Raw genomic sequence first — 26,943 nt, forward strand, 5'->3', positions numbered from 1 at the left:
CCTTGCCTCAGAGAAAACCAGTTTCAAATAATTAGGTGTTTGCACACAATAGCCTACTTTCTTAAAAAAACATTTATTTGAGTATTTTTAGATCAAATTAATTTTTCTGTGAAATTCACATGCAGATAATTTACCCTTTTGTGTCTTTTAACAAGCAAGCCTAGCATAAAATCAAAATATTAATGAGAAAAGCTAATTCTACTGCATGTCAAATATTTAATTCTGGAATAAAACTGATATTGGAGACGTCTGGATCAAAGTAAATATAGTGGGATATGTAAGAAAGATTGCAGGCTGATTTTCAAAGATATGGAATGAACTGTTTATTTATCTTTGCAAATCCATCTAAGCTAAAAAATTGCATTAGTGAAAAGAAATTCACTTGCACAGCAGGAAAGCTCTTGAGCCTAAGATCTAAACTTTTTTCAAATGCTCAAGGCAATCGTTATTAAGCTGTAATTATTTCCTAAGTCTCTGAAAACATTGTGCTTTACAGAGCTTAAGTGACTGGTCAATCAACATCCCACACACCACTCAAACCAAGTTGACACTTGTTGCAGAATTTCTTTTCCATAAACGAAAAAATCAAACACAAGCTCAGTTTTTTCCACAGGAGTTAACAGTACTGTGAGAATCCTTCTCATTTCTTTTTTGAAAGGCTTAAAATAAACTCATACGCATTACCTTGCCAAATAATGTACACAGACACTTCTACAAACAAATTTACAGGACAGTGTGCATTGTTCCAAATGACTCAAGAGTTCATCTTAAACTGATCTAAAGAGAAGAAAAATAACCATTGATCTCAGAAATTCTTCAAAAACAATTAAATTGAAAGACTTATTTAAATCTAAAATAACCTGCCAGAAAACCAAAAGGCAGCAACACACAATACCTGAAGAGGATATTTTCCTTTTCTACCATCACTACAGTATTTACTGCAATATCCGAATAGAGGAAAAAAGGTGATAAACCATTGCACACCTGTGGAACTTTTGTAGAACTGCTGCTTTTTGCAATGGTAAGAAAAGCTTCTAGTGTGGCCAGCCTTCACCTTTGAAGAAGGCTATGTCTTGCAGTATTTCTCAGATTTTAATAAGGAAGCACAGTAATATGGAAAGAAGCAGCTTCTTATGAACAATAAGTAAAACAAAAATACATAGGATGGATTAAGAAGTGACAAAAAAAGTTTCTGTGCACCAGGATTCCTTGTTACATAGTAGCACACAAACAACAGACTTCTCAAAACTTTCAGCTGCACGATATTCTTGTATAACTGCACTGCAGATTTTGTATGCTCACTGGTTGAACAATTAAGGAATATAAGAGCTAAAATACTACAGACCTCAATCAAGATGCTGTTGGATAACATCATAAAATGAAGAACTTTAAACAAGTGTCGGAAGAAAACAAACAAACCTACTGAAATGTACTTTGTTCATAGGGAACTCTTTGTCCTTGTAGCTGTTCCAAGGAAAGAGATTTATAGTGGATGCACCTTCAGAAATAGAATGTGCTTAGCAAGTGCAGGACAAGAGCACCACTCAGTGGAACTATCAGAGAAAATAATACTGGTAAAGTCAGTGCTATTTATTCATAGCCCAGCAATAAAAAAAAGAGCTGAAGGTGATTCTACTAAGACAAAAATCTTCCTCAGAATAATTTCAGGTGAGAAGATGGCCAGCTTTAAATTATAGTCTCTGTAATATGAAGTTCTAACCTTAATATTACTTATTTACTGGCTCTCTTTTCAACATACAATTATTACATTTCCATTAGCATCTTATTCCTTTTTCAAAAATAGAAATTATAATTGCAAGAAGGAAGACATATGAGTCATCTTTCACTGTTCAGGTTTTGAAATCACCAGCATCTCCCAAAACCACTAAAGCCTGTCTGTATCAGATCTCAAAGTATTACTTAGTCTTTAGACTTCAGAAATAAAGTTTAAAACCCTTCATAAAACTTGTCAGCTTGACATTGACCACATGCCTTTAAAATGCCAGCTACATTTACCCCTGCATAAAATACCAGCAGAGGATGTAAGATATTCCCTACTTCCACATATAAATTTTTTTATTTTTCTTATAAATTTGAATTTTGCAGTTCCCAAGAAAAGCTTCAAATACAAGTGCTGGAATGTTTTGATTTTCACTATTTACCTGCTGAAACTAGAAACTTTTTGGAATGAAGAATTAAAATTAGCAAGTCCTGTGGTAAGGCCAGTGGCAGCCCAACCAGAGTGTTTCCAAGGATACTGGGTCCAGGTGTTACCTTTGCCATGGCAGCCTATGGACTGCTGTGTTTTAGGTCTAAGCCTAACTCAGTGTTGATACCACACCAGTATCAGCAGTGTTTGCACAGCATCAAGGCCTTCTCTGTCACTCTGCTCCCCCAGTGAAGAGGCTGAGCATGTGCAAGATGCTGTGAGGACACACAGCTGGGACATCACCTTGTTTGCTTTGCCTGAGAGAGCTATGACAGAAGCACCAGCTTCAAGCTTAATCTGGTTATTTGGGCCCTGTGTTACTGCAGTCCTGTCAGGTGTGGCCCTGTACCAAAGCAGCCTTACCCACTGGACACAGCTCCTGTCACCAAACACACAACAGCTCTGGTGGAGGACTCTCCAAAGGCTGTCCTGTGGCCTCACCTGCTGACCACTGTGTTCAGAGCGAGGGTCTACAGCAGGTGTGAGTTACAGGAATGAACTTCAGATTGCAGCAAAGCTTCTGTGAATCCTAGCTGAATGTGACAGTGCAAAACTATACACTGGTAGCTATCATTAAAAGGTGTAAAGTGATCAGACAGAAAGTTATCCATCCACCCTGAACCTCTCCCTTACAATACCACATATTTTGCAGCATAAAATGCCGGGCAACTCCAAAAGATTAGAAGAAAGATCCTCTAAGAACACAACTACTACTGCCATATTTGGTTAAATGTTTAAGGAAGATTCTAAAAAAAAAAAAAAAGAATTCCAGTGAATCAGAAATCCCAGTATGTTTCTCCTTTAACCCATGACTATGCATTGATGAACATCTGCAAGCTAAATCACCTCCATAAAACTGTATTTAAGAATACACTTTGCTACAATCCTAATTTGGATCCTGAAGTTCACTAACCTATACAGTCATTTCATACTAATAAATAGGCCAATAGCTAAAGTTTGTAAAGTCTAGTCTTTTCCAAGACCACCTCACATGTTCCCTCCTCATGATCCCTTCTCACTGAGGATTACTGCACATTCACAGCTAATCTGTGTTGCTGACACACAAAATGTCCATACATATGGGACAACTGAGTAACACAGTCTATGAAGTTCTCATGGGGATGGATCCTATTGTCCCTATTTGGAAAGATGTTCTTCCTTCTGCCTAACACACAGCAAATCCATAATTAAAGTATCTGCAGATGCTGCCCATATGATAGAAGGATTCATGATCTTATTTTCCCAAAGTTCTGCTTCTATAAAAGAGAAATATATCTGTATCTGTCCTACAATGCTCCCCAAAATAAACAAAGAGGAGTGCATTTAACAGCACTAGAAATCCCAAATACACAAAACATTCACACACTCTCTGCTAATTACACTACATTTCTAGGACAAAGATTGGTTCTTTGGGAAATATGAAAATGTTCAGTACTCAAACACTACAGAATCTGCTTCAGTCACCATAATAAATTACCTGGTAAATCAGTCTTCATAATATCAATGCCAACTTGAAGCTCAGGCTCAGCTGCAAGGACTGCATAATCTCCTTGATGAGAGACATTGAAGTTGTAATTTGAGTTGATACCAGCTAAGTTACTGGCCAGGAAGGGTTTTCCTTTTGGTGTCCTTTGCAAGTGGACTTCATTCCAAGGTATGCACAGCTCCTCTGCAATTAATTTCCGCATCAGCAGGCGACCAGCCTGTGAAATAAAATGGAAGTAATTCATACAGAATTATTGTGCTACGTGGTTGCTAAAAAATCACCCACCTAAAAAATGTTGGTTAATTACTGTTGATATCAATTCGTGTATTTTAGCCAAATAATTAAAATTTCTCCCTTTTATAAAACCTGTGTCAAGTAAGTTTAAGCAGAAGAGTCCATCAGAGCATCAAACATATGGTCACTATTAGCACAATTAATGTAAGTAAGTCCCAGCCCAGACAAATCGCAGTAGTTCCTTTCTCTATATTAGTAACTTATTTACGATACTTTATGGCACAAATAAATACTTTTAACACCACCCGGAACAGTAAAATTATCTCAATAAACTTCCTTTCAGTACATCCATTTACTACCTAGGTGCTATATGAAATTCTCAACAGCTAAAAGTGATGAGTAACTCCTTTCAGACTAATTAGCAAGCGTGTACTACTATGCTATTAGGCGAGATTTAAACTCTGGATTTTGGAAAACAGCTTTATTCTCCCAGTCGTTACCCCGATGTCCTATGTAGTCCCTCAGGGTACGCTGATTTTGACTCCTGACTTGGTATCGCGACTTAGAAGTTGTGAAGTCTTTCCGAGTACCTACTGACAGCAGCCTGCCGTCCCTCCCGGCTCCTCAGTGAGGCACAGCTTCATACTTTTATACAAGCCTTATCCTTTAGTTTTACACCCCTGAAATGCCCTCACACGGCATGTTTTCCCACGACAAATCAGGAATTTGGGCACCGCTGACTGTGCAGAGAGAAAACCGCGCCCCGGCTCCCCATGTACCAAGGCGGCTTTGGCATCGCGAGCAAACACAAACTGGCCGATGCGCTCCTTCTCCTCGGGCTGCACCAGCTGCGCGGCCAGCAGCCACTCGCGGCGGCGGGGCCGCCATGCGCCGCACGGGAAGGCCCAGCGCACGCTACCCATGGCCGGCCCCGCCGCCACGGCCCGGCCGCGCTCCCTGCGCCCGCCCCCCGGGTCTGGCGGGAGCCAATCGGCGTGCGGGAAGCGCGGAGGGCCCCGCCCCCGAGAGCAATACCCAACCCGATGTCAGAGCGCCCTCTGAGTGACAGCGGAATGCGCCAGGTAGCGACCTATCAGAGGAAAGGCGGTGCCTGCGGCGGAGCGGCACCCGCGGTGTCGTCAGCGAGGACAGGTGGGCGGGCCCTCACCTGGAGTGGCGGCCGGCAGAGCCATTCCGAGTGCAAGGAGCAGGAGAATGATGCCGGAAGGAGCCAATCTGCCGGCGTGGCTGCTGCGGAGGGTGGGCTAGAGCGGTCGGTGAGCTGCGGGTGTTGGCTGCAGGTGGGTGTGCGCTGCTCGGAGGGAGCGCTCAGGGGGGACTGGCGCCTCGCCGCCTGCGGAGAGGCGGCAGTGGCGGGGAGCGCCGCATGCCGCGGCCGGGTCGCGCTGTGAGGGAAGGGGATCCCTTTGCCCCATCCCGCCCGTCCTGTCAGAATTAGTCCTCCCTTAGAATGAACGGAGCCGCCGCGGGGCGCAGGCGCAGGCGGCCTGAGCATGCGTAGTAGGGGCGCTGCCGGCGCTGCCCTCTCCGCGGCGGGCGGGGCGGGGGCGATGGCGGTCGCTTCTTCTGCGGGGCTGGGGATGGCAGATAACCCTGGCCGTGGCACAGGGAACGTAGCTGCCCTCTAAATTCCGCTTCCCTCGGCCCTGTGCGGCACTGGGAGGTGGTTATGCCCTCGAGGGGGTCCGGGGGAGGTGGTTCTTAATGGCAGCGCGCCCCGTTGCGGACAGGTGATGCGCGGCCCATCTCTGCCAGCAGCGCATCCTGCTGAGGTGTCGCCGTCAGCGCATCCATCCACCTGGAGAGCCCTCCGGGCCCCTGGCAGAGCTGTCGCTGCGGGCTGGGCTCTGTTTACCTTTCATTGACTATAAAGAGGACCTGATTGTCCCGAGAGCAGATGCAGCGCGCTGCATCACTCTAGCGGGGTTCTGGCTCCTAAGGATCTGTGCAAACAAAAGCCTCTTGTATCCCGTGCTCATTGTTGTGTTAAGAATTCCAATGGTTGTCAACTGGATTCCCCTTTTTCCTCAATAATAGTCCATCTGTAAATCCTCAAAAGGTAATAAATTTGTTTGCCCTTTGGTTCTGGAGTTGAGCCATAGCTAAAAACCTGGGGCCTATTTGAAAATTTACAACCTTTCATGTTGCTTGCCTTTAGAAATACATGCACTTCATCCATCCTCTATTGACCATGTACAAATGATGCAAAAATGCTGAAATTTGTATTATTGCAGGTATTTGTTATAATCCTCCTTTTTTGTTGTTGTTCACCGTTGCTAGCTCACTGTTAATATGGAAAACTGCTGTTTGTGCACAGGCCAGAAGGTCTTTCTGTCCAGAATAAGTCTCAGTTATAGCTGAGTATAGATTGGTCTTTGCAAAATATTTTAAACACAGAAGTAACATTGAATAAAACATGTTTAATCAAGGAATCAATTGGGTATTTGACTTATTTCAAAATATTATTCCTGTTTTTCTCCATGATTTAATGAAGCAAGGAATGGCATAATCTGATGCATTATCCAAACCCATAGACAAAGTTAACTGACAGCAGAGGAGGATTTTACAGTCAAGAAAAAAAATCAGGAAAATACTCTTCACTGATATCAAACTGTAGCTGAGGCTTACATTTCTAACATTGTATTCTGTGCACTTTGATGAGAAAATTTTGGCAGTTTGTATATTTAGTTACTGATAGATTATAATACTAATGAATTGTGGATCCTACCTAGTTCCAAAAAAAAAACTCCTCTGGTTTGATTGATATGCTCTCTACTTAAGAGATTTAAACATGTAGCACTTTTTTTCACTAGTGGATGATTTTTTTTTTTAAATGAGCTTCTTGTGTAAGTCCAATCTGAAGCTCAAGATGCCTTGTATAATATGTAATATAATTATGGATGTATTCATATAAACCCACATTTTTGAGTAGAACATGCTATTATAATAAGGTATGCTAAATTAATCTCTAAAGATGCTCAATATTGCATGCATGTTTTGAAAAAACCCACATTTTAATCACATGCAAAAGTGACAGACTACAGAAGCCATTAAAAGCTGTCATTTTCTTTTACAGAATTTGCAGTTATTTTCAGAATTAGAAGTACAGTGTGTCATTTTAATTCCATTTTTTTCATCAAAATTATAGTTCTTGATCTTTTTTGGCTAAGGAAATAATTTGCAAAGTAACTTGATGAAATGAAGAAATTTAATTTTAAGAGAAAGTCCAGCCAGTTTTACTTCTTTTAAGGGATTACTGCTTTATCTTAATGGGTTCATGTGTTTATCAGGGAACATGCACTTAATAATCACTGCTTGCAGAGTGGGAATCTTCCACTTTGGAAATGCCTCCAGGAATTACTGCAATTTCCTTACTTCCTACTGATACCATGCTAGGTTTTTTTCCATGTCAATTTTTTTTTAATCACTTCTAAAGAATACAAATCTTTAAAGTCTCTGTGTCACCTTTCAATCTGAGAATATTATCCCAACATTTATTATTGATAAATGTCATTTTTGTGGATTAAATGTCTCAACAGGTCCTGTGCTTTTATTTTTTTTCTTGCTGAAATGTTTGACTGACTATGATTTTCCTTTAAAGTTCAGTTATTTATGAAAAACCTGTGAGACTCAGTTGCATTGAAATTTCCAGGCAGGAGCTTGGAATTCTCTTAGTGTTTTCAATCTTAGGCAATCAGTGACAATCAACACATTAATGGAATATAAAAGCACAGGATTTGTACTCAGTATTTATAGTTTAATTACATTTTAAATGACTCTTGGCTTTTTAGTCAGTCTTTTTAGTTCATTAGAGGTGTCACCAAATCCTACAGATATGTGTTCCACTCATACTCATCTTAGTGAATGTAAATTAGATGCATAGTGTAGAGTGGTATCTTTAAAACTTCTTTAAAAGGAAGTTACTAATTTCTCTCCTTTTGAACGGACAAGGAATGAAAATAGCAAATCATCTTGATGGGTATACAGTGGACTCAATAACACAATATTTTAATACTAGATCTTAGAATGCTGATCTTGAACTTTTCAAAACACATATTAATGTGCCGTTAAATTTTGTATGGAAAACACCCCCTGAAAGTTCTCTAGAGAAATCTATACAATTTCTTCATCTTCACTGTGCTTAATTCTTTCATCCTAGGTGCATAAAGTGTTCTGTAAAATACCAGCTTTTAGATTTCCCTTTTTTAAAATCCTAGTCCCTAGTAAGACATATGATCCAAGCTGGGAAAAGGCTATGTAATAAACACAATGTTCCATTGAAGAACAATTTATTTCTCATAAGTTACCTGCTATGAAGTACAAAGATTTAATTTTTTTTAATTGGCGAGTGCTGTAGCACAGCTCTGTTGTGCTAGAGAACCTCTCGAAAGCCCTGATGACTGCATCCAACTCAGCTACCTGAGGTGATCCTTCCACCTTGGCAATATCAGCCTCCCAGCACTGAATTTGAGGATCCTTCCAAGTCATAACAGACTTGTGGGATGCTCCAGACGCGTCTGTAAACACAGTCAGTGCTTCCAAAGGGGTCCGACTCTGAATTTTTCAGTAAATTGAAAAGGGGGGCTAGGTCATCAGTTGGTATTCCTAGCCAAGGCCTTACCCAATTCAAAGACACACACAGCTGGTGGACATCCGCAAAGGCCTTAATGTTAGTTCTGATGGCCAATTTTTGCGGAACAATGGTCCGCCTAGTTATCTCCAGACCCAGGTACTTCCAAGGTGGCATCCGTTTAATTTTGTCCAGCTGAAGTTCAAACCCTGCAGCAACCAATGCATTGATTGTCAGGTCAAGTGCGTGGGTAAGTGTCATCAGTCGGAGCACAAACGAGGATGTCATCCATGTAATGGTAAATGACGGCATCCTCAGCAGCTGTACATATTGGGGACAGCAAGGAAGCAACATACCATTGGCAAATGACAGGGCTGTTCTTCATTCCCTGCGGAAGAACACGCCAATGGTAGCGCTTACTTGGGGCTCCACGGTTGATGGCAGGAACCATGAAAGCAAAACGTGGGGTATCATCTGGGTGAAGAGGAATTTGGAAAAAACAGTCTCTTATGTCTATAACAGCCAAATTCTAGTCTCAGGGGAGCATCGTTGGGGACGGCATCCCTGGTTGGAGAGGACCCATATCTGCAATGATGTTGTTAATTTGGCGGAGGTTGTGAAGGAGCCGCCACTTATCTTTGTTTGGCTTTTTGATGACAAACACTGGGGAGTTCCACTCTGACATGGTCTCCATCAGGTTGCATTTAAGTAGCTGCTCCTTGACGAGCTTGTTGAGCGCTTTCAATTTTGTTTGTTGAGCGGCCACTGTGCTACCTGTACTGGTTTATCCAATTTCCAATTCAGTTTCCAGGTAGGGCGCCCCTCAGTGACCGCTGCCCAAAAACCTGGGGAGCCGCTGGAAGGTCAATTCAGGCTCCCCACTGGGCAAGGAGGTCTCTCCCCCACAGGGGTTCCGTGTAGTCCAAAACAAATGGGCGTATAGAGGCCAATTGCCCATCTGGCCCCTTAATTTGCACGGTGCTCTTTGATTGTTTCGCCAATTGTAAACCCCCAACACCTCGAATGTGACCTGACACGTCCTGCAATTCCCAATGTGACGGCCATTCCCGAGAATGAATGATCGTCACATCTGCCCCTGTGTCCAATAGACCCTTAAGAGGTTTCTGTCTCCTGCCTCGAGAGCTGCCATGTTATTCTAGGTTTCTCCTGCCCTAGAACTTGAGCCCAGGCTACCGTAGGATGTGCATCTTGAGATGGTGTGGAAGGTAGTCCTGGGACCCAGGTCAGCCCAGGCACAGGAATAGCTTGCGCAATAATTTGGGCTTTGGGCAGGAAGGGGGGGGGGGGGGGGGGGGGGGGGTGGACACAGTGCAGCCCGATAGAGAACTGCCCCAGGTCTGACGTTAAGAGACCTGGGACAATGTTTACCTCAAGTGGTGTGAACTTTGTGTCTCTCTCCGACAACTACATACTTACAGCTGATCCGTCCCCAGTTACCTGGGCACTCTGGGCACGCGGTCACCAGGTGGAAATTGGAGTCCTTTAGGTGGAGAGGCTCCGTCAGCTGCAGCCTGAAAGGTACGGTTTTGGAAGAGGTAGTTAGTACAGGCATAGGTCGGAGATGTAATAAACATGACAAGTCCAGTATGTAATGGTCAAAATCAGTCGTGGCAACAGGCAGTTCTCCTGCTTTCCCCTCCCCACAAGATGGAACCAAACCCGCCTTATTTTTGTCATAGCGCGGGGGAGGACTGCGCTCAGATCTTAGTTTTTTGGTGGGGATTCCCCCAGAGTCCTTGCCCCTTTTTAAACTCATAGAACTCCCTTCTCAAGGGACAGTCGGGCATCCAGTGCCCCAGCTTCCCACACAGGTGGCATGGGGAGGTAATTTTCTGGGCCGGTCCCAGAGTGTTAGAATGATGTGGATGGTCTGATGAGGGAGTGCGTTGTTCTGCTGATGCAATGTCCATGGCAGCAGAATCAGCAGCAGCAACATGACGAGATGGTGGTTTGACCTTCTGATCGGAGTCCCTTGATGGTAACGAGACCTTTCGAGCACAGACTTCAAGCATTAGGTGCAGAGTGGGAGGAGGGTCCAATGGTAGACTGAGAATGGCATCCCTGCAGGTGAAGTTGGCATTTGTGGATGCCACCTCTTCCAGAATCTCCATTCTGGTTTCCTCACTCTGCACCTGCACTTCGATTGATCTGCAAAGTCTCTCCACAAACTCAATAAATGGTTCATCTGCACCTTGAAAGATCTTAGAGTATATAATTTGAGGGGCGGCTGTCCGCAGCCCCAGGAAGGCTCTCTCTGCTGCCTTTGCGTTTTCCCTTAACACCTCTGGGGGGATGGCTCTGGCCTGGGAGAGACTGTCTGCCCAGTTCCCCGTCCTGCACAGGTGGTCGATGGAAATGACCTTGCCATCTAGGTCGTGTCCTGTGCAGGGGTCATCCCACAGGGATGGAAGGATCCCCACCACCTCCTTTTTCCATGCCTCCTCCCACCTCACAAATTCCGTGGGGTTGAGGAGGCATGAAAAAAGGTGCCAGAGATCGAAGGGGGTGACCTCCGATTCCAACAACGTGGCCCTCAGGATCCCCCGGAAGTATTCACTCTCCCGGGAGAAGTCCTTTTGGGCCTTGCATAGTTCTTTGATCTGGTGGTGGGGAAAGGGGACCCACTGGGCCTGGGCTCTCCCTCCCTCTCTGGGTGGTATGTGACCAGAGCCACAGATGGAATAGAAACCGGCCCAGGTTCCCAGGTCGTCCCCCCCTCCGGACACCAAAGCGTGGGAACCGGAAGGGTGAGAGGAAGGGGAGTGGCTGGAGGACTGGGCAGAAACGTCAGATGTTAAAGTCTTCACCTCTAGGGAGGAGATAGGGGGCAGAGCTTAATAAAAAGCGGGGGGAGGAGAAATGGGAAGTGTCATGGGAGGAGCTGACAAGGGAGGAGGAGCGGAGGGAAACTGGGAGGAGTCTGGGGACAGGAAGGGGTTTTTCCTGGACTGAAAGGGACTGTGGGGAGAAGAAGGGATTTTTCCCACCTTAGCCATGTGGCTCTCTCCATCTTGGACTCCAGGGAGCCATCTTGTGGAGGGAGACAGAAACGAACCGAGGGTTTCCTAACTGGGGGCTTGTGAACTGGGAAAGAGAGAGAAGGAAAGGGATCCCTGAGAGTCTGGCCAGGACTCCTAGGGCAGGGGGATTGGGAGCTTTGAGGGGAGCCAGGGGAATGATAGACTCCCTGCGCCTGGCTGGAGCGAGCTGCTCCTCTCAAAATCCCAACTTTAGGACAGACAGGGGAGGGAAAAGGGCTAGGAGCAGGGGTAGAGATAGAACTGGGGCACAAACTAGAAAACGAAGGCTGTCTTCCCAACTTTGAACTTGATTTTAATATAGATCTAATTTGAGAAACCCAATAAATTGTAGTTGTTAATGAGGAGTCCCCTGACTTAACCAGATTTTGTAATTTAACATTGACACCATGCCAAAAATCCAAAAATCAGGGTCATATATTTGTTCGGGGGAAACTTCAGGAAATTTAGAAGACAGCCATTTAATCAACTTATGTAACTCCCTTTTTTGAACTTTAAAGCCCCCCCCCCCCCAGCAAGGATTCCCTCAACCTGGGTATAAGCTCTCTTTTGGGTTGCAGAAAGTCTAGCACCCATGACGAAAGATCTTAAATGGTGCAACCCAAACCGCCCCCCATTCCAGAAAAATTGCAAAAGAAAATAAGGAAGAGCCCCACACCAGCCCCGGTCAGAAGTATAAAGCTGCACAGCGAAGAGAGAGAAGAAAAAACCTTTGACACCACCCGTGCTGCAAAGGGATAAAAAGGGCTAAAAGGACAGGGCAGAAAAGAAGAAGCACTTACAAATCCAATGGGGGCCAAAAGAAATCTGGAGCGAGGGGTCCTGCAGTGTGAATGACACCTTGGGCAGGAGGAGCTGCCGTTCCCGGTCCCCCAGGAGCACCACCCACTATAACTGGGTCTGCTCCCACTGGGGGTAGTTTGGCGGCCAGTGAGACTTTCGTGATCCTGCCCGCGGGGTCTGTAGACGCCCTCAGGCGATGCGCTCAGGCGAAGCGAGGCCAGGAGCTGCTCTCAGGCCCCACGTTGGGCGCCAGAACTGAAGCAGCGTGGCTAGAGACATCCCGGCAAGCAGGCCAGCACCGCTTGCAGCCAGGGGGGCACTATCCTGACCTTAATGTCAGGCACAGCGCCTAAGATCAGCACCCTATGTTATAGTAGCAGTGCTGCCTTGAGCAAGGACGTGGTCATGTTAAAGCTTCAGCCCGCAGGAAAGAAGAGAGCACTCTTCAGTTGCGGCTAGTCCGGGTTTATTATAAATTCAGGGAAGGCCAGGAACCAAAGAGGAAGAGGGAAGGGTTACATCAGGTTATGAAGGGTGTGGGAGGCAGGGGTGGAAACCGTTCAGGAACAAATGGGAATCCAGGGGGGAGTGAGGTACAAGGGATTGACATAGAAGAAACACCAATAGTGACAAACTAAGGGAGGGGCCGCGGCCCCTGAACCAATCACTCAACGCCCTAGCTAGAATGTTCCAGAGAAAAAGGTGGGGGTGCAGAGTGACTGGCAGGCAACTGGGGTGGGGTTTGGAAGAAGATACATTGGTCTCCCGGGAGACCGGGGAGAAGTCAGGGAAACTGGCAGAAGGAGATACATTGGTTTCTAAGGAAACCAGGGAGGGGTTCAGGAGAGGATACATTTGCAACCAGGGCAGAACCATTACAAAATAGGGGGAACGGAACATACCAACTTAACACACCCCAACAGTCTCCTTTATGAGTTTAACAGTATGCTGTGTTTGTAGTCTCTTAGAATAATATCTAGGATTCAACATATATCCAGGTTATTAAATTCATGTCTAAAGGTCATTTGAACTTCCCATAGGAAAAGTATAAGAAAATAAATTACACATTTCAGTGTCTTCTAGGTACAGAATTATAAGAACACTTAAAGATTGTTGACGGTGCTAACTAAAAAACAATCAAATATGTTACATCCTCCATATATCTTTGGAAAGGGAGCATTAGCATTGGTGAAGTGAAAAGTTCCACTAGAAATTCAGTGATGTTTTGGCAGCTGTTTGCATGGATTCAAGGTCAGTTAAACACTTTCTTGTAGCTTTTTACAAATGCTTAGATACTAAGAGGAATGTATGTATATCTCGTATTTTGACTATGGTCTTATCAGAGTTCTCAGTGTAGTTACCTGGCATCTGGGTCAATGAGCTCTTTATGTTCTAGACTGCTCCATCCCTTAGTGTCCTGGGAAAAGGACAGTGTTAAATCTGGCAAAGGCTTGTAACTAGGTGATCCCTAATGGCCCTTCCAACCCAAACCACTATATGCTTCTACGACAGAGGGGTCTTATAAACAGTGCAGCTAATGAAGTCTGTAACCTTATTACTGGATTCTGTGACAGATCATAAGAATGCTCTTACCCTCCGAGCTCTCAGGCTGTCCCTTATTTCATCCACCATAATGTCCAAAAGTAGCTTACTATCCCTGTCGGGGCCTCTAGCTTGTCAGAGTGACCCCAAGAAAAGTTGGAAAGTCCCTTTTCCCAGCCTGGCACTTGAAGAAAGAGTCAGGGCTCTTCATTTCTCTGTCTAAAGGTTATTTATTGTATCTTATCTATAAAATTCTTTCTCCTGTCCTGCTGAGGTCCCCTCAGCAAGACAGTCAGAGGCACTTTGCCTGCCCCCGGGGCGGTGTTATGTCTTTATACTAAAAACTAGGTATACAACGTTTACAATTACTTTCCAATTCCTATCGCCTATGTTAGTGAGCTTCTACTCTAAACCAATCTAAAAGTGCCAACATCACAGCAGAAGATGGAGGCCAAGAAGAAGAAGGAGAAAGGCTGGACACGTCCAGATCCCTTCATCTTGCCCCTTGGACCGCCATTCTAAAAACCCCAAAATCTACTTTTTCACCTCATGATAAATTCACTATCATTCTACTTAATTTGTCATGGCTTGCAGATCTTCATCTAAGGTTGGTAACTTGCTCCACAGGTCATAATCAAAACCACAGGTGTTTTGGGCTCCATGCCAGGGCTTCTGAGACCTCTGGCAGGGGTCTTGGCTGCTCAGAACAGCCAGAGGGATGTCCTGGGTCCTGACATATCCACAGCCTTCTGTTCAACTGCTCGCTGCTCTGTGACCTTACACAGACTGGCCATTGCTTGCCACTTGACTGTCAGGCATGCAGAATCTGGCCCCTCAACTGGACACCTGTACAGATAGTTTTGAGAGGTACATATATGTCCCCCACACATGTGTTATATGGGGTTGACCTTAATAACTGTGAAGTTTGTATCAGTTTTCACTGTAGCAGCCAACTGGCCTTGTGTTTCAGGTGTTATCCAATAAAAAGAAGCGAGGGCAAATGTTTAAATTTTAACTTTAGGGGAGTTTAGTTTTGGAATCGTTTTCAGTTGTCTTTGTCAACCAGTTGTTGGTTTGTTGTTTTTTCTTTTTTTTTTTTTTTTTTCAGAAAAGCAGGCTAATAGCTAAGGGGGCATTTGCCAGTGTAAGACTGTAAAGGTCCAGGAGGAGCAGGGAGGTTTTGCCAGGTGGTGAGAGATTGCGTCACGTACAGCAGTACTTGTGTCATGTTCCAGGAGAGTCTGCAAGGCCGATTGCTGAACAACACACAGACGTGTCTTAAAAGAAAAAGTAAGAGATCCCAGATCTAATGAACCATTTACTGGAGCTTGGTTCTTGGTAGTCCACAATAAGACAGGCTTTGTAATTGGAATCCTGTGGGAGTTTATGGAGCAAATAGAAGGAGGGGTGTTGCCCAGCATTCCTGAGCTGCAGACCTCTTCCACGTATATCTGCACCCCCTACATTTCTTACCCTTTTATCAAATATTTATAAAAACCCCTACTGATCAAATATTTATAAAATCCCCTACTGATAATTAATATGGCTTTGTAGAAGAATGCATGAAATAATTATAAATGCCTTGTTTAACATACCAAGTTTTAGCTGAATTGTTAAGAGAGTTTGAAGGGCTCTAAAATCATCAGCAGATTCAGTGAAGTATTACATTAATACCAAAATTATAAAGCAAGTCAGGAATTGGCTACAAGACAGCTAGAAATTAAATTTATTAATATGTATTTTTTTAATAGAGAGAAGGGTGAATTAGGCTAAGTCACTGCACACTGTTCATTACTATATTCCTTAATTGTGGACAAAAACATTAAAGATACACTGCTGAATTTTGCTTTTTAGAAAATTATGAAATACTGCTATTAGAGATTAGTATTAGGATGCACTAGATGACTTGGAAATTGGTCTAGTGAGACAGTAATGACGTCTGAACCATAATGTTGTACAACAAATCATGTATCAGTGAAAGAAATTTAGGATCAAACCAGAGTAAAGAGAAAACTGCAAGCAATAAGGAAACCCAGAAATTCAGCCTTATAAGTGGACCTTGGAAAGTTTGACAATTATTCATTCTAATGAAAGTTGAGACAGGATATCAATACTCTTGATAATTGTAAGAATGAATAAATATACAAAGGAAAATTAAGTCAAATAACAATTTTAACAGAAGAACAAATATACGTAAGCATTAATAAATTGATGTGTAATTAAGAGGTTTACAGTCTACACCAATGTACTGGAATAGAGTTTTTGTGGTAATAGTGTGGTAAAAGAAAACTTTCTGAAACATTGATTGCTTCTATGAAAGTGATCATATGATGTCTTGCCTAAAATAGCATAGTTTGACTTGATTACAGTAGATGTTTCCATGTTCATAATACAAATATGAATATTACTGAAATTGGTAATTTTATCATCAGAAAGCACATTGTAGGTTGAAGCTTGCTATAGAAATTACATGTAAGTGGAGAAAGATGTCTAGTATCAATTGTCAGTTCTAGAATTTTGCAGAAAGGTTTATGTTGCTTTTAGAAGAAGTGTTATTTGATGTGATGCCAAATAAACTTTGAAATTCACTTTCTTTTTAAAAAAAGTTTCATTCAAATGTGGGAAACTAATGTTATTGAAGCAACTCTGCTTTTGAAGATTCAGCCTTTTGAGGAGCAGGCTTTTAAATTCATAAGAAAAAGGTATTCTAGAGAATTCTACCATACGAAAAAGTTTCGTGATTTATGGAATTGGGGTTTATGAGGCCATACATTATCAGAATAAATGGTGGTCTTGTTCTTCTGTATTTTCCTAGTTTCTCAGGCTTAGAATGGAAAGAGTGAATACGTTGAGATTGTCTGGCCATGGGAAGGAGAAGATGCCTGCTCCAAGGGTTCCAGTGCTGGCAGCAAGATCACTGGATCTCTTCTCTTCCAGGAGACATGGAGGTCTATTTGTGGTTGGAGCTACCTGACTAGATAAAGTATAGATCAGTCTGCTGTGAAAGTACCTCACATGAAGAAGACTGCCTGATGGTTTAGTTTCTGCTGAATATATCGTGTCATCAGATGAGCCTTTTTAGAAAATTAAAAACCAAAACCAGTATTTTCTTGTTTCTGGGTTTTGTTTGGAATATTTTGTCCCCTGTCAATTCAGGTGGGCCATTATCTGTTACTGATTTTAATTGGAATTGTGGAAGCAAAATCCTGGAATAAAAAAAAATTGGAATGTTTCTTTAAGTTTTAAAATAGGCAGTCTTGACTCAGATTTTCAGTAAGGGCAATTTATGCATCTGCAATAAATAAATAGCTCTTTAAATAGGTGTAAATAAAATATAATCATGTTTGAAGTTTCTTTATATTGACAAAGTGGTATAAAATATTTTCATTGTAAAAAACAGTTCAAACCAATTTACCATAGAAAAAAACTTCAGTGTAGGGATTTTCACCAGAGAAAAACTTGGCTGCTGAAAGGGAGATGGTCTTAAATTTAAATGTGTTCTAAAGCCAGTTAATTTACGCCACTGTAAATGAACCTTAGGGTGGGCAAACACAAAGCTTCCTAACACGACTAGAGGTACATGACAAAATCAGTTTCAATTGACTAAGCACTCAAAGGTGCACTGTCAAAAAACTGTCTCTAAATGACCCTGTTTAGTAAGCCCCAGCAATCCTTTTATTCAGCCAGGCTCTTGGTGTTGTTTGTATGCCATTATTGCAGTCCAGAATGCCTCATGGGAATCCACTTAGGATGCAGTCTAATAGCCTCTGTCTCCCTTCCACTACAAGATGTAGAGTGATCAGCCTTTTGGAATGTAAAATATGTAACTAAGTTTTCTTTTTCCATCTTAATTTTACATAAAATTGTAAAAATTTGGGGTTTTTTGAGGGTACGCCTAGGACTAGTCTTTCTCTTAATTGACAATTAAACACACTCCTTGATGTGCTTCCCGTGGACTTTATTAAAAAAATTCTTACAGGTGGGTATTATCTGTAGAATTGTTCTCTGATATATGGCAGATAATCTACTTTACAAAATTTGCCATATGAATATATTTTACAAAGTAGTAGTATTATCAAAGTCACTTGTAACACAAATTTCTAACTGTGCATATGATACACAAACTAAATTCAATGCTGGGAACTTCTTTGTTTGTTTTATGGTGTATTGATTTAGTTTGTTTTTTTTAATGATAAGACTGTAGAATCAATGACTTATTTTTCCATTTCAGGAATAGATTGAAGAAAACATGGCCAATCAACGGGATTACATTAGCAGACCTATTTGCAATGGAATTTCTGTTCCTGAAAATAAAATCAATTCCTTAGTGGCTGAAGGTCATGGACAACAAATTCTAAAAGTACTACAAAAGTTCAGAGAACAAAATATATTTTTTGATTTTAAAATTCGTGTGAAAGATGAAATAATTCCCTGTCATCGTTGTGTACTGGCAGCATGCAGTGATTTTTTCAGGTAAACCTAATTTTGGTGTGAGTTTGCAGGAAATAGATTCTAAGTTCTCTGGGAGGGAAGGAGGGAGGGAATAGAATTAAAAAAAACCCAACCAAACAAACCAAAAGTTAGAAAAATTATCACAATTTACATATATCTGCAGAGTTTTGAGCACAGCATTCAAACATCCTTTTAGGGGTATGCGAGATACAGCTCTTAGTATTTTCAGAAAGCCATGAGGACTTTATGAATCAGATTCCAACTGCAGTTGAAACTCTGTAATGCAAGTTTCAAATCATAAATGTGTGATTCTGCTGTTAGGTTGAACTGACACAGGTTATGTATGTTTAAGAGTTACCTGTTGCCTGTATCAGTACTTGAAGGTCTGCAAGGATATTGTTTCAGTTTTTATATCAATTTTTTTATGATAGTCTATGTACTTTGACACATTCATGTTGTGAAATGATTGATTACAAATACATCTTGTACTGAGCAATTGTGGATAAATTGTACATAACTTTGGAATGGAACTGGTTTTTGTTTGTCCAAGAAGAGTGGTCAATATTGTAGAAATTGTCTTCAGAGGTATTTAAATAGATATGCATATTTTTCCTAAACTAGAGATTTCAGCCTTTCAGCATGAAATGGATCTTCCTTCCTGTGCTTAAAGCTGTGTATTCTTAAGGGACAGTCTTCATTCACATACAGAATATTAATTTATAAATAAGCCTTGCTAACCTTTTTATTAGAAAGGTTCAAACTTGCAGTTCCATACTGAAAGTGTTTCTGAATAGAGTTTACTAAAAACAAAGCTGACTCTAACAATGAAAAAATGGACTCTTGGGAATGAGTTAATAGCCTCAATTCGGTTGCCCATAGATAGGTGAGTGTTATTTTCAAATGTCCTGGAACATCCCATGGTCTAAGGGAGTCTGCCATGTATGACAGAAGATAGCTAGATGTATTCTAATAATTACTGAAAAAAAGAAGAAATGTGGATGAAATGAGCACTTTCTCCACTGTAGGAGCAGATTTGTTTTTTTCTCTGACACATAAGACTACTTTCATTTGTCTTTAACTGCTTGAGAGCACCGAGATGACCTGGTAGAAAGAAATACTAGGATGAAATAGCTTCCAGTGGTAGTTTTTAGAACTGTAGTTAAGCACATGGAAACGTGTGTGTCCTTTTCATTACCTACAGACTCTTCAGATTAAAATCTGCCAGGAGAGATCTCTCCCTGCTCATAATGGTTGATATGGTAGATAATAGCAGCCATCAGGTTCATAAGTTGTCCTGAAATGCAAGGCCCATTTTTTACCTTCAAGGAATAAAAAGTACCTAGGTCCACTACAAACATTTTGAAATGGAATACCTTTTGTCTTCCTTGGCCTTTGGACTTCTCTTAGTTTTGGCTTCATTGTGTAAACCGAATAATCAGCAACATTTTGATCCTCACTTGTTAGCTTTAAGAGTCAAAGCCTTTGCCTACATTGCTCTTCTTCTATTAGTATTGTTCAGTTGCTATTTTACTCCTGAATTAGAGCTTTCATAGCTCATGGGTTAATGAGGAAAGGATTATAAACATCATCACTTAGTATGCAAAGAGGTCTTTGGGACACAGTTGTCTTACTGTAATTTTGTGTTCTTGTTCGGGAAGTCAGACAAGTCCTCCTTTACCAGGTGTTCACATCCCAAGGAGTATGTGCTATACACAGGGATGGTTTTTTTTCCTCTTTGGCTTCAGAAAAAACTGAGATTTCAAAAATCCCATGCAACAGAGATACTAAGTGTATAAGTGAACTATAACACTTTTTTTAGTATGAATTAACTATGATCTATTAATATCCAGATTCTCTGCTTTGCATTTGTGATTTATCAAGCTCTTCCTCCCTTATTATCTTGTGTCATATTCAGAAGCCACTGCTATCCTAACTTGAGGCTTAGTCTCTGGAAGGGTAGAGCAAGGGATATTGCAGCACTGTTCTGTTGCTTGCACTTACCGCTTGTAAAACTAATTATTTTATCTTGCCGTGCTAGATTGTGTGAAAGAGTTAAATGTAATTACATAGTTAGAATAAAGCAGTTAAAGTGGTAATAAAATTTCCACAAATCTCCTGGTCAATAGTTCATTCCGCAATTTCAACCATCATCTTTGTATCCAGTCACAATCTACTTTCTGCACAGTTTCATTATATCATGCAATCATATCAAAATCTCATTTTTTCTCTGACATTGGCTTGTGCTCATACATCTCTCTTCAACTCTAAAGCAAGAATTAAGTTTCCTTGTGTTTTTTCTCCTCATTTATCCCTTACCTACTTTTATTTCTGAGGACTACACCCATCATCTGTCTGGCCATTTGCTCAGCCTGCAATTTGGAAGGGGTTTTTTTTCCACATAATTTTATGTACTCATCCACATTGCATGACCTAACTCATGGGGCTTTTTTACTGTGTATTTTTTTAAATCAGGCTTTCTTTCACAAAGTTGAAACTGATGCTGTCCTGAAATATTTCATATATTCTCTCATGCTGAGGGCTGCAGACTTCATCACCATTTGTGAAAATGCATACAAAACACAGGTGCTGCTATGATTTTGTTAAGCCATCACATTGAATATGTTCTTATCACCAATATTTTTTTTCTTCAAACACACCAAGTAATTTCATTGTTCATATAAGAACTTCCACAATTTAGACCAATTTTAGACTAGCCCACATTATTAAGTGCCTGTAATTGTCTCCTTCCACATCAGTATTCTCATCTGTTTGCTAAATCTTTAATTTGTGTGTATATCTTCTGTATTCTATTCACAGAGCCATGTTTGAAGTTAATATGAAAGAACGGGATGATGGCAATGTTACTATTAGTAACCTATCACCCAAGGCAGTGAAAGCTTTTCTTGATTATGCTTACACAGGAAAAACAGAGATAACCAATGATAATGTGGAAATGCTGTTCCAACTGTCGTCATTTCTTCAAGTTTCACTCCTTTCCAAAGCTTGCAGTGACTTCCTAATAAAAAGTATTGATCTTGTGAATTGCTTACAGTTGCTTTCTCTATCAGAAAGTTATGGGTCTGTCCGCTTGTTTGATCATGCACTAGATTTTGTACAACACCACTTTTCATTGCTGCTCAGATCGAGTGACTTCTTGGACATGAATTTTGAGATATTACAAAAATGCCTCGAGGCTGATGAACTAGATGTCCCTGAGGAAGAATCAGTGTTGAAAGCTGTCCTCCAATGGACCAAACACAACTTAGAAACACGGCAGAAATACCTGCCTAATTTGATTAAAAAAGTGAGATTACACCAGTTACCTGAAAAGACTTTGCAGGACTTTCTGCATTCTGAAGAGCACTTACTTAAGAGTGCTAATTGCTCAGTAATAATCAATGATGCCGTTAAAAGTGTGCAGAACTTCAGTGGATTGTTTCCAGATGCACGTCCTTCAACAACAGAAAAATATATATTCGTTCATAAAACTGATGAAGATGGAGAAAACAGACATACGTTCTGCTACAACATCAAAACCGATAAATGGAAAGAACTACCACATACACACATGATTGATCTGCCAGGGTCAAGTTTGTCTAGCTATGGAGAAAAAATATTTATAACTGGAGGATGCAAGGGTAATTGTTATAGGACTGTCAGGCTTCATATTGCTGAACCGTTTCATGATGCCACTGACCAAACCTGGTGCTACTGCCCAGTCAGCAATGAATTCTCCATAGTGTCAGCTATGAAAAAACCGAGGACAATGCACACATCTGTTGTAACCTTAAATCAGCTCTTTGTGATAGGTGGAAAGACCAGAGGAGCTCAAGAAACTCGGAGTCTTTTGGATGTAGAATCCTATAACCCTCTTTCCAAAGACTGGAAATCTGTAAGCCAGTTACCAAGAGGTATCTACTATCCGGAAGCAAGTGCATGCCAGAATATAATTTATGTCCTTGGCTCAGAAGTAGAGATTACTGATGCCTTTAATCCATCCCTTGACTGTTTCTTTAAGTATAATGCTATGACTGATCAGTGGTCTGAGCTTGTAGCAGAATTTGGGCAGTTTTTCCATGCAACTCTAATCAAAGCTGTTCCAGTGAACTGCACATTGTACATATGTGATCTCTCCACCTACAAGGTTTACAGTTTTTGCCCAGAAACCTGTGTTTGGAAAGGGGAAGGATCTTTTGAATGCGCTGGCTTTAATGCAGGGGCAGTTGGGACAGAAGACAAAATTTATATACTAGGTGGTGATTATGCTCCAGAAGAAATCACAGATGAAGTTCAAGTCTACCACAGTAGTAGGTCTGAGTGGGAAGAAGTTTCGCCAATGCCAAGAGCCTTAACTGAGTTTTACTGTCAGGTCATTCAGTTTAATAAATATAGGGACCCCTGGTCACCTGTACTGACGATTTGCTCTGGAGAATTTTGAAACTCCCAAGTTAAAAAGAGTTTATTTAAATGCACAAATTGTAGAATAGTTTTTAAGTATTAGTTTACAGATGGAGAAATATGTACTTATTTGTTTAAATTTTCAGTTTCGATTAAATGCTGTAGGATTGCTTTTGGAAGACTCCATTAAAATGTCATTCATGCTAGTCTTTATACAGACAGTATTATATACTTAATTTTATATACAACTTTTCTCTGTAATTATTAGAATAATTTTCAAAATTATATTAATTTTCCAAAAAGAATATTCATGAGGAATTAGTTGTGTAATATGTGTCATTATTTCTGTAATATTCACAGTTGTCCCAATAGACAAATTGCTAAATGAGAAAACTGACTGTGATACTGTTTTCCCTATGTAACTGAAGTTTAAAAGACATTTTCATTAGTGTTATTCAGATTTTCTATGTTCATAAACCTGTAAGAGGAATTCATTGTCAGCTTTATCTTATCACAATGACCTTAGCAAGGACAAGAGCCAAAGTGACCTTCACATATTAAAACCAGGTATCTAACTTGAAGAGACTGATAATTCCTGGCATCTTACTTCAGCTCTTCAGTTTTGCCAGTTTTCTCCATCCTTGTGCCTTAGTAGTAGCTTTATTTTCTGTTTCCATGCCATTAACTGTGGCAAAGTAAACTTCAATAACATACTGCAGGGTAGGTAAGATTTCTACAGGACAGATGATTCATGTGATATCTTTGCTTCAGTCATGTTGCTAACTAAAGAAAGAACACTTCAGGGTGTTTTCTATCAGAAGTCTTCATCTCTGAAGTCTACAGTGCTACCTACTAAGCAGTCACTAGGCTGCTTATAGCAGCAAGCTGTAAACTGAACCGTAGCTGTTGCTTCCGTTAACTATGGGAAAAGTTTGTATCTTGTCATACATCAAATACAAAGTTACAAAACTACACCCCCATATTAAAAGTCAATAGTAAATAGTATTTCTGAGGTGAGAAATCATCTCTTGTGGTTTAAATTAATTCAAACACTTTATCTTGAACTTCATTGTATTTTTTAGATGTTAAAATATTACACAGTTAACACTACACAATATATTGCTTGATAAACTTTAAATAGTCAGCTATGATAATGTTAAAATTGTAATGGACTTTTAGTGCTAATATTAGCCTAGCCATATATTCTGAAGTAAATTTGATCTCATGCTTACAAAGTCAGTCTTCTTTCTGACAGGAGGACACTGAAATTAGCTAGGTTTCATAAATTAATTTGGATTCTTCCACAGCCTGAGAATTTCCTTTCTTACCAGGTATCCAGATAAGACACTGAGAGCCCTTATGTTCCCTATAAGTGTTGTGAAAGTAGTAAGGTTGTCTTCTGCCAGACAAAAATAATGATTCTAAACATTTAATCACATCTTTTCAAGAAGTTTAAATAATGAATAAAATTTAGTGAGGCATCAGAGACATCTTTCATATGTCTTGAGACAACTGTGGTAAGTTCATTATCACATCACTACTGCATGTACTTTTTGTAAAACCCAAGCTGAATATTAATGCTTAAAGCTTAATATTGCCTAGAACAGGCTTCTGTTTTAAACAGTAAACAATGGAAGGTTCTGATTCTGTGACTGACTCTGTAATTTGTTATGAGATACCCTTACAAATTTAGATAACATTCATCATAGCAATTTTCATAAGCATGTAAAATAAAATCATGTACATTTGGAAGAGAGCAGGACCCTTCCACTCAGTAATTTCTGTATATTAATATGTGTGTCAGTTCTGTAGAAGTAAGTAGCTTGCTACAGTATTTCAGGCAACTTCCCCATTTATTTTGTTTTTTTTTCATAATAAGTCTCCGTATTTTAACTAAACGTAGCTAGGTAACCTCTACAATCACCTTGCAGAAATGCAAGTATTTTTATATTGGGACACAACTACTTTTTGTTAGTGCAAAGCAAATGTATTGAGTAGAGAGAGGAAGAATACTATTCCTACTTACTGAAACAATAGGAAAAAACCAAACACATAGGAAAATGGTAGTTTTAGTTTTAATGAAGCTACTCAGGGTAGCATAGAGACTTCATTAACCATTAATTATTGCAACTTGTCACATCATTGGAATAAAAGGCCCAATTCACCTTTGCTTATGTATTTGTGTTGTGTTTATACCTGAGTAATATGAGTATACAATTTATGCATTGAGAGAAATGACATAATATGCCCGTAGTACATGGGTATAAATAGCTATGCAAATTGAAAGAGACTAGAGATTTGCAAGGGTGTTTTAATTGCCACTGTCATGACCAGATTGCTGGGTCACATAAACTGCAAGCGAGTGAGTCATTCAGGTGATGCTCTTTCCTCTAAGTTTTTGCCTACAGCAGATCTTTTTGGCAGTCTTCCACCCAGCTACTTGCTAGAAGACTCTGGCATCTGACATCAGACAGAGCAATGACGTATGTAAGAAATTCCTCAGTAGAGAGGAATTATAGATAGTGAAAACTGACTGTAGCTGAATTGGGAAAATAGACATGCTTCTTTAATATTCTACACTATACTTGTGCAGGAACTAATGTCAGTTCCCAGTCTGAAAAATCATTCATGGATTTCACAGGGAGTTGAGCTCTTACTCAGTGATCAGGAAATAATGTAGTAATGTCAGTTACTTTCTAGTATTGCTTACAGAAAAGTTACTGTGAAATGGTACTGATTTTCTGCAGTTAGGCAGGTAAACCTGTACTACAGCTCTCACAGAAGGAAAAAGGATCATTTGCCACATTTCCACATACAAAGTATTAAATCTGGTAGCAGAACTGAATGCAGAAGAAGCAGAAGTGTTCGGAAGTCATGTTTAAAAACAAGGCTTTATCATAGAAGAAAGGACCTATGTTCCAAACTCTGTGATTAATTGCTAAAGATGTAAGAATTCTCAGTGAACTTCACAAAAAAAAAGAATTATTTGCTTGAGTAACTGTTGTAGTCTGGATCAAACAGATTTTTCAGTCTACAGAGCATTTATGCAATAAAAACAAAAGTCACAAAATTAATGCAAAGTGAGTTTTTAAAAATCTTTTATGACTTTCCAAAGCTCTTTGAATCAAAGCTTTATGAAAAAGTACCTTCCTCTAAAAATAGTAACTAGATTAATGACTATGTATGTTCTCACTGACATAGAGTGATGTTTAAACATACAAAATGCATGTAAAATTATATTCTACTATTTGCACTTAAATGATGTAACCAAAACATTTCTAATAGTATTCTATTTTATGTCACAGAATACATTATAAGCATGACCAGTATAATATACACGAAGATAATATATATTGTATGTGGGAGTTTATTATCCAGTGATGATTATATTGGATAATCTTAATTTTTAAAGAATGCTATGAAAATGTTATGGCACTTTGGTAATGTTATCATACTGGTTTAGTTGTTTTAATAAATATCAATTATTCAGGTGTTTTATTGATTATGTTTGCACAGACCTGATGATTATTATTTAAGGACTAATTAATCTGTTTTCTATATTCTAAATACATTTGTAGTAAGTCGGTTTACTGCTGTTAAAAATTCGTTATATTCACAAAATTGAGTAGATTTTCTGGGTCAGATTTATTTATGGTATTACTCAGTGAAGAAAACTGTTTACCTCCTCTGGTTAGTAAAGGGTAGTAGGTAAGGTATAGGCTATAGAATGTGCTGACTGCAGTTCCTAATGTGGAGATTAATTTTAGATGTTTCTGTTTGTAGGTGACCAACAGGAGGCAGCATAAGATCTATTTTAATTAAAACACACTGAAAACAGGGATATATTTGACAATATTTATAGTTGAGCATTAGGCTCAATTTACTTTTTTCCTTCTAACAGCCAGTAAAGCATAGAGAACAGTAACATTTCGCTGCTGCCTGGGCTCTGCTGATATGTGGAAAGTATGATACTACACATTTGCTGAGATGTTCATTCTTTTGTGAAATAAAGCACTGAGCAACTGAATCCTTCTTGGGTCTCTCTCTTTTTTTTTTCTTTTTTTTTTTTTCTTTTTCTTTTTTTTTTTTTTTCCAGTGAGTTTTAAACTGCAGAGATTCTACAGTGTTTCTAATGCAGGTAATCTCTTTTGGGGTTTGTTGGTTTGTTTGTTTCCCTTCAGTTGGAGAA

At 40.3% G+C, this 26,943-nt stretch overlaps 2 protein-coding genes and 1 long non-coding RNA gene across 11 annotated transcripts in view; 1 reads left to right on the forward strand and 2 right to left on the reverse strand.

Annotated features, from left to right (window-relative positions):
• The window catches only part of AASDHPPT (aminoadipate-semialdehyde dehydrogenase-phosphopantetheinyl transferase), a 31,126-nt gene extending 26,254 nt beyond the window's left edge, over window positions 1-4,872 (reverse strand). For 2 of the 5 annotated variants that reach the window (XM_071434169.1, XM_071434167.1), the window contains exons 1-2: window positions 4,671-4,872; window positions 3,687-3,912 (exon numbers count right to left, since the gene is read on the reverse strand). In XM_071434169.1, coding sequence (XP_071290270.1) covers window positions 3,687-3,912; window positions 4,671-4,817 — 373 coding nt within the window. In that variant the 5' untranslated portion in view covers window positions 4,818-4,872. The other 3 variants (XM_071434168.1, XM_071434171.1, XM_071434172.1) reach the window with 3 other exon arrangements.
• A 200-nt stretch (window positions 4,873-5,072) lies between these two features.
• KBTBD3 (kelch repeat and BTB domain containing 3) lies at window positions 5,073-26,781 on the forward strand. Of its 5 annotated transcripts, none has more exons than XM_071434164.1 (4): window positions 5,085-5,230; window positions 16,720-17,060; window positions 18,136-18,377; window positions 21,174-26,781. In XM_071434164.1, exons 3-4 carry the CDS (start codon window positions 18,154-18,156, stop codon window positions 22,792-22,794), a joined length of 1,845 nt encoding a protein of 614 aa, XP_071290265.1. In that variant the 5' UTR covers window positions 5,085-5,230; window positions 16,720-17,060; window positions 18,136-18,153; the 3' UTR covers window positions 22,795-26,781. The 5 variants fall into 5 exon arrangements, with proteins under 5 accessions (XP_071290263.1, XP_071290265.1, XP_071290264.1 ...); XM_071434163.1 differs by lacking the exon at window positions 5,085-5,230 and adding an exon at window positions 13,272-15,194; XM_071434165.1 differs by lacking the exon at window positions 5,085-5,230 and adding an exon at window positions 13,272-15,194 and having other exon boundaries at window positions 16,720-16,852.
• Window positions 6,299-12,486, reverse strand: LOC139593340 (uncharacterized). The gene is made up of 3 exons (XR_011680260.1): window positions 12,362-12,486; window positions 11,529-11,625; window positions 6,299-10,052 (listed from the first exon to the last, which is right to left on the reverse strand). It is a non-coding gene; the product is annotated as an uncharacterized lncRNA (long non-coding RNA).
• Window positions 26,782-26,943: the final 162 nt, after the last annotated feature.

The sequence above is a fragment of the Agelaius tricolor genome, unplaced genomic scaffold (genome assembly GCF_023055355.1).
Source record: "Agelaius tricolor isolate 1412-34295 unplaced genomic scaffold, bAgeTri1.0.p SCAF_9, whole genome shotgun sequence".
Lineage (NCBI taxonomy): Eukaryota > Metazoa > Chordata > Aves > Passeriformes > Icteridae > Agelaius > Agelaius tricolor.

Bases quoted from the DNA above. Each gene is read 5' to 3' on its own strand.
- KBTBD3 (XM_071434162.1), top strand. From the start codon at position 18,154: ATGGCCAATCAACGGGATTACATTAGCAGACCTATTTGCAATGGAATT. The intron at 18,378-21,173 runs GTAAACCTAATT...TTCTATTCACAG, and splicing joins GCATGCAGTGATTTTTTCAG to AGCCATGTTTGAAGTTAATA.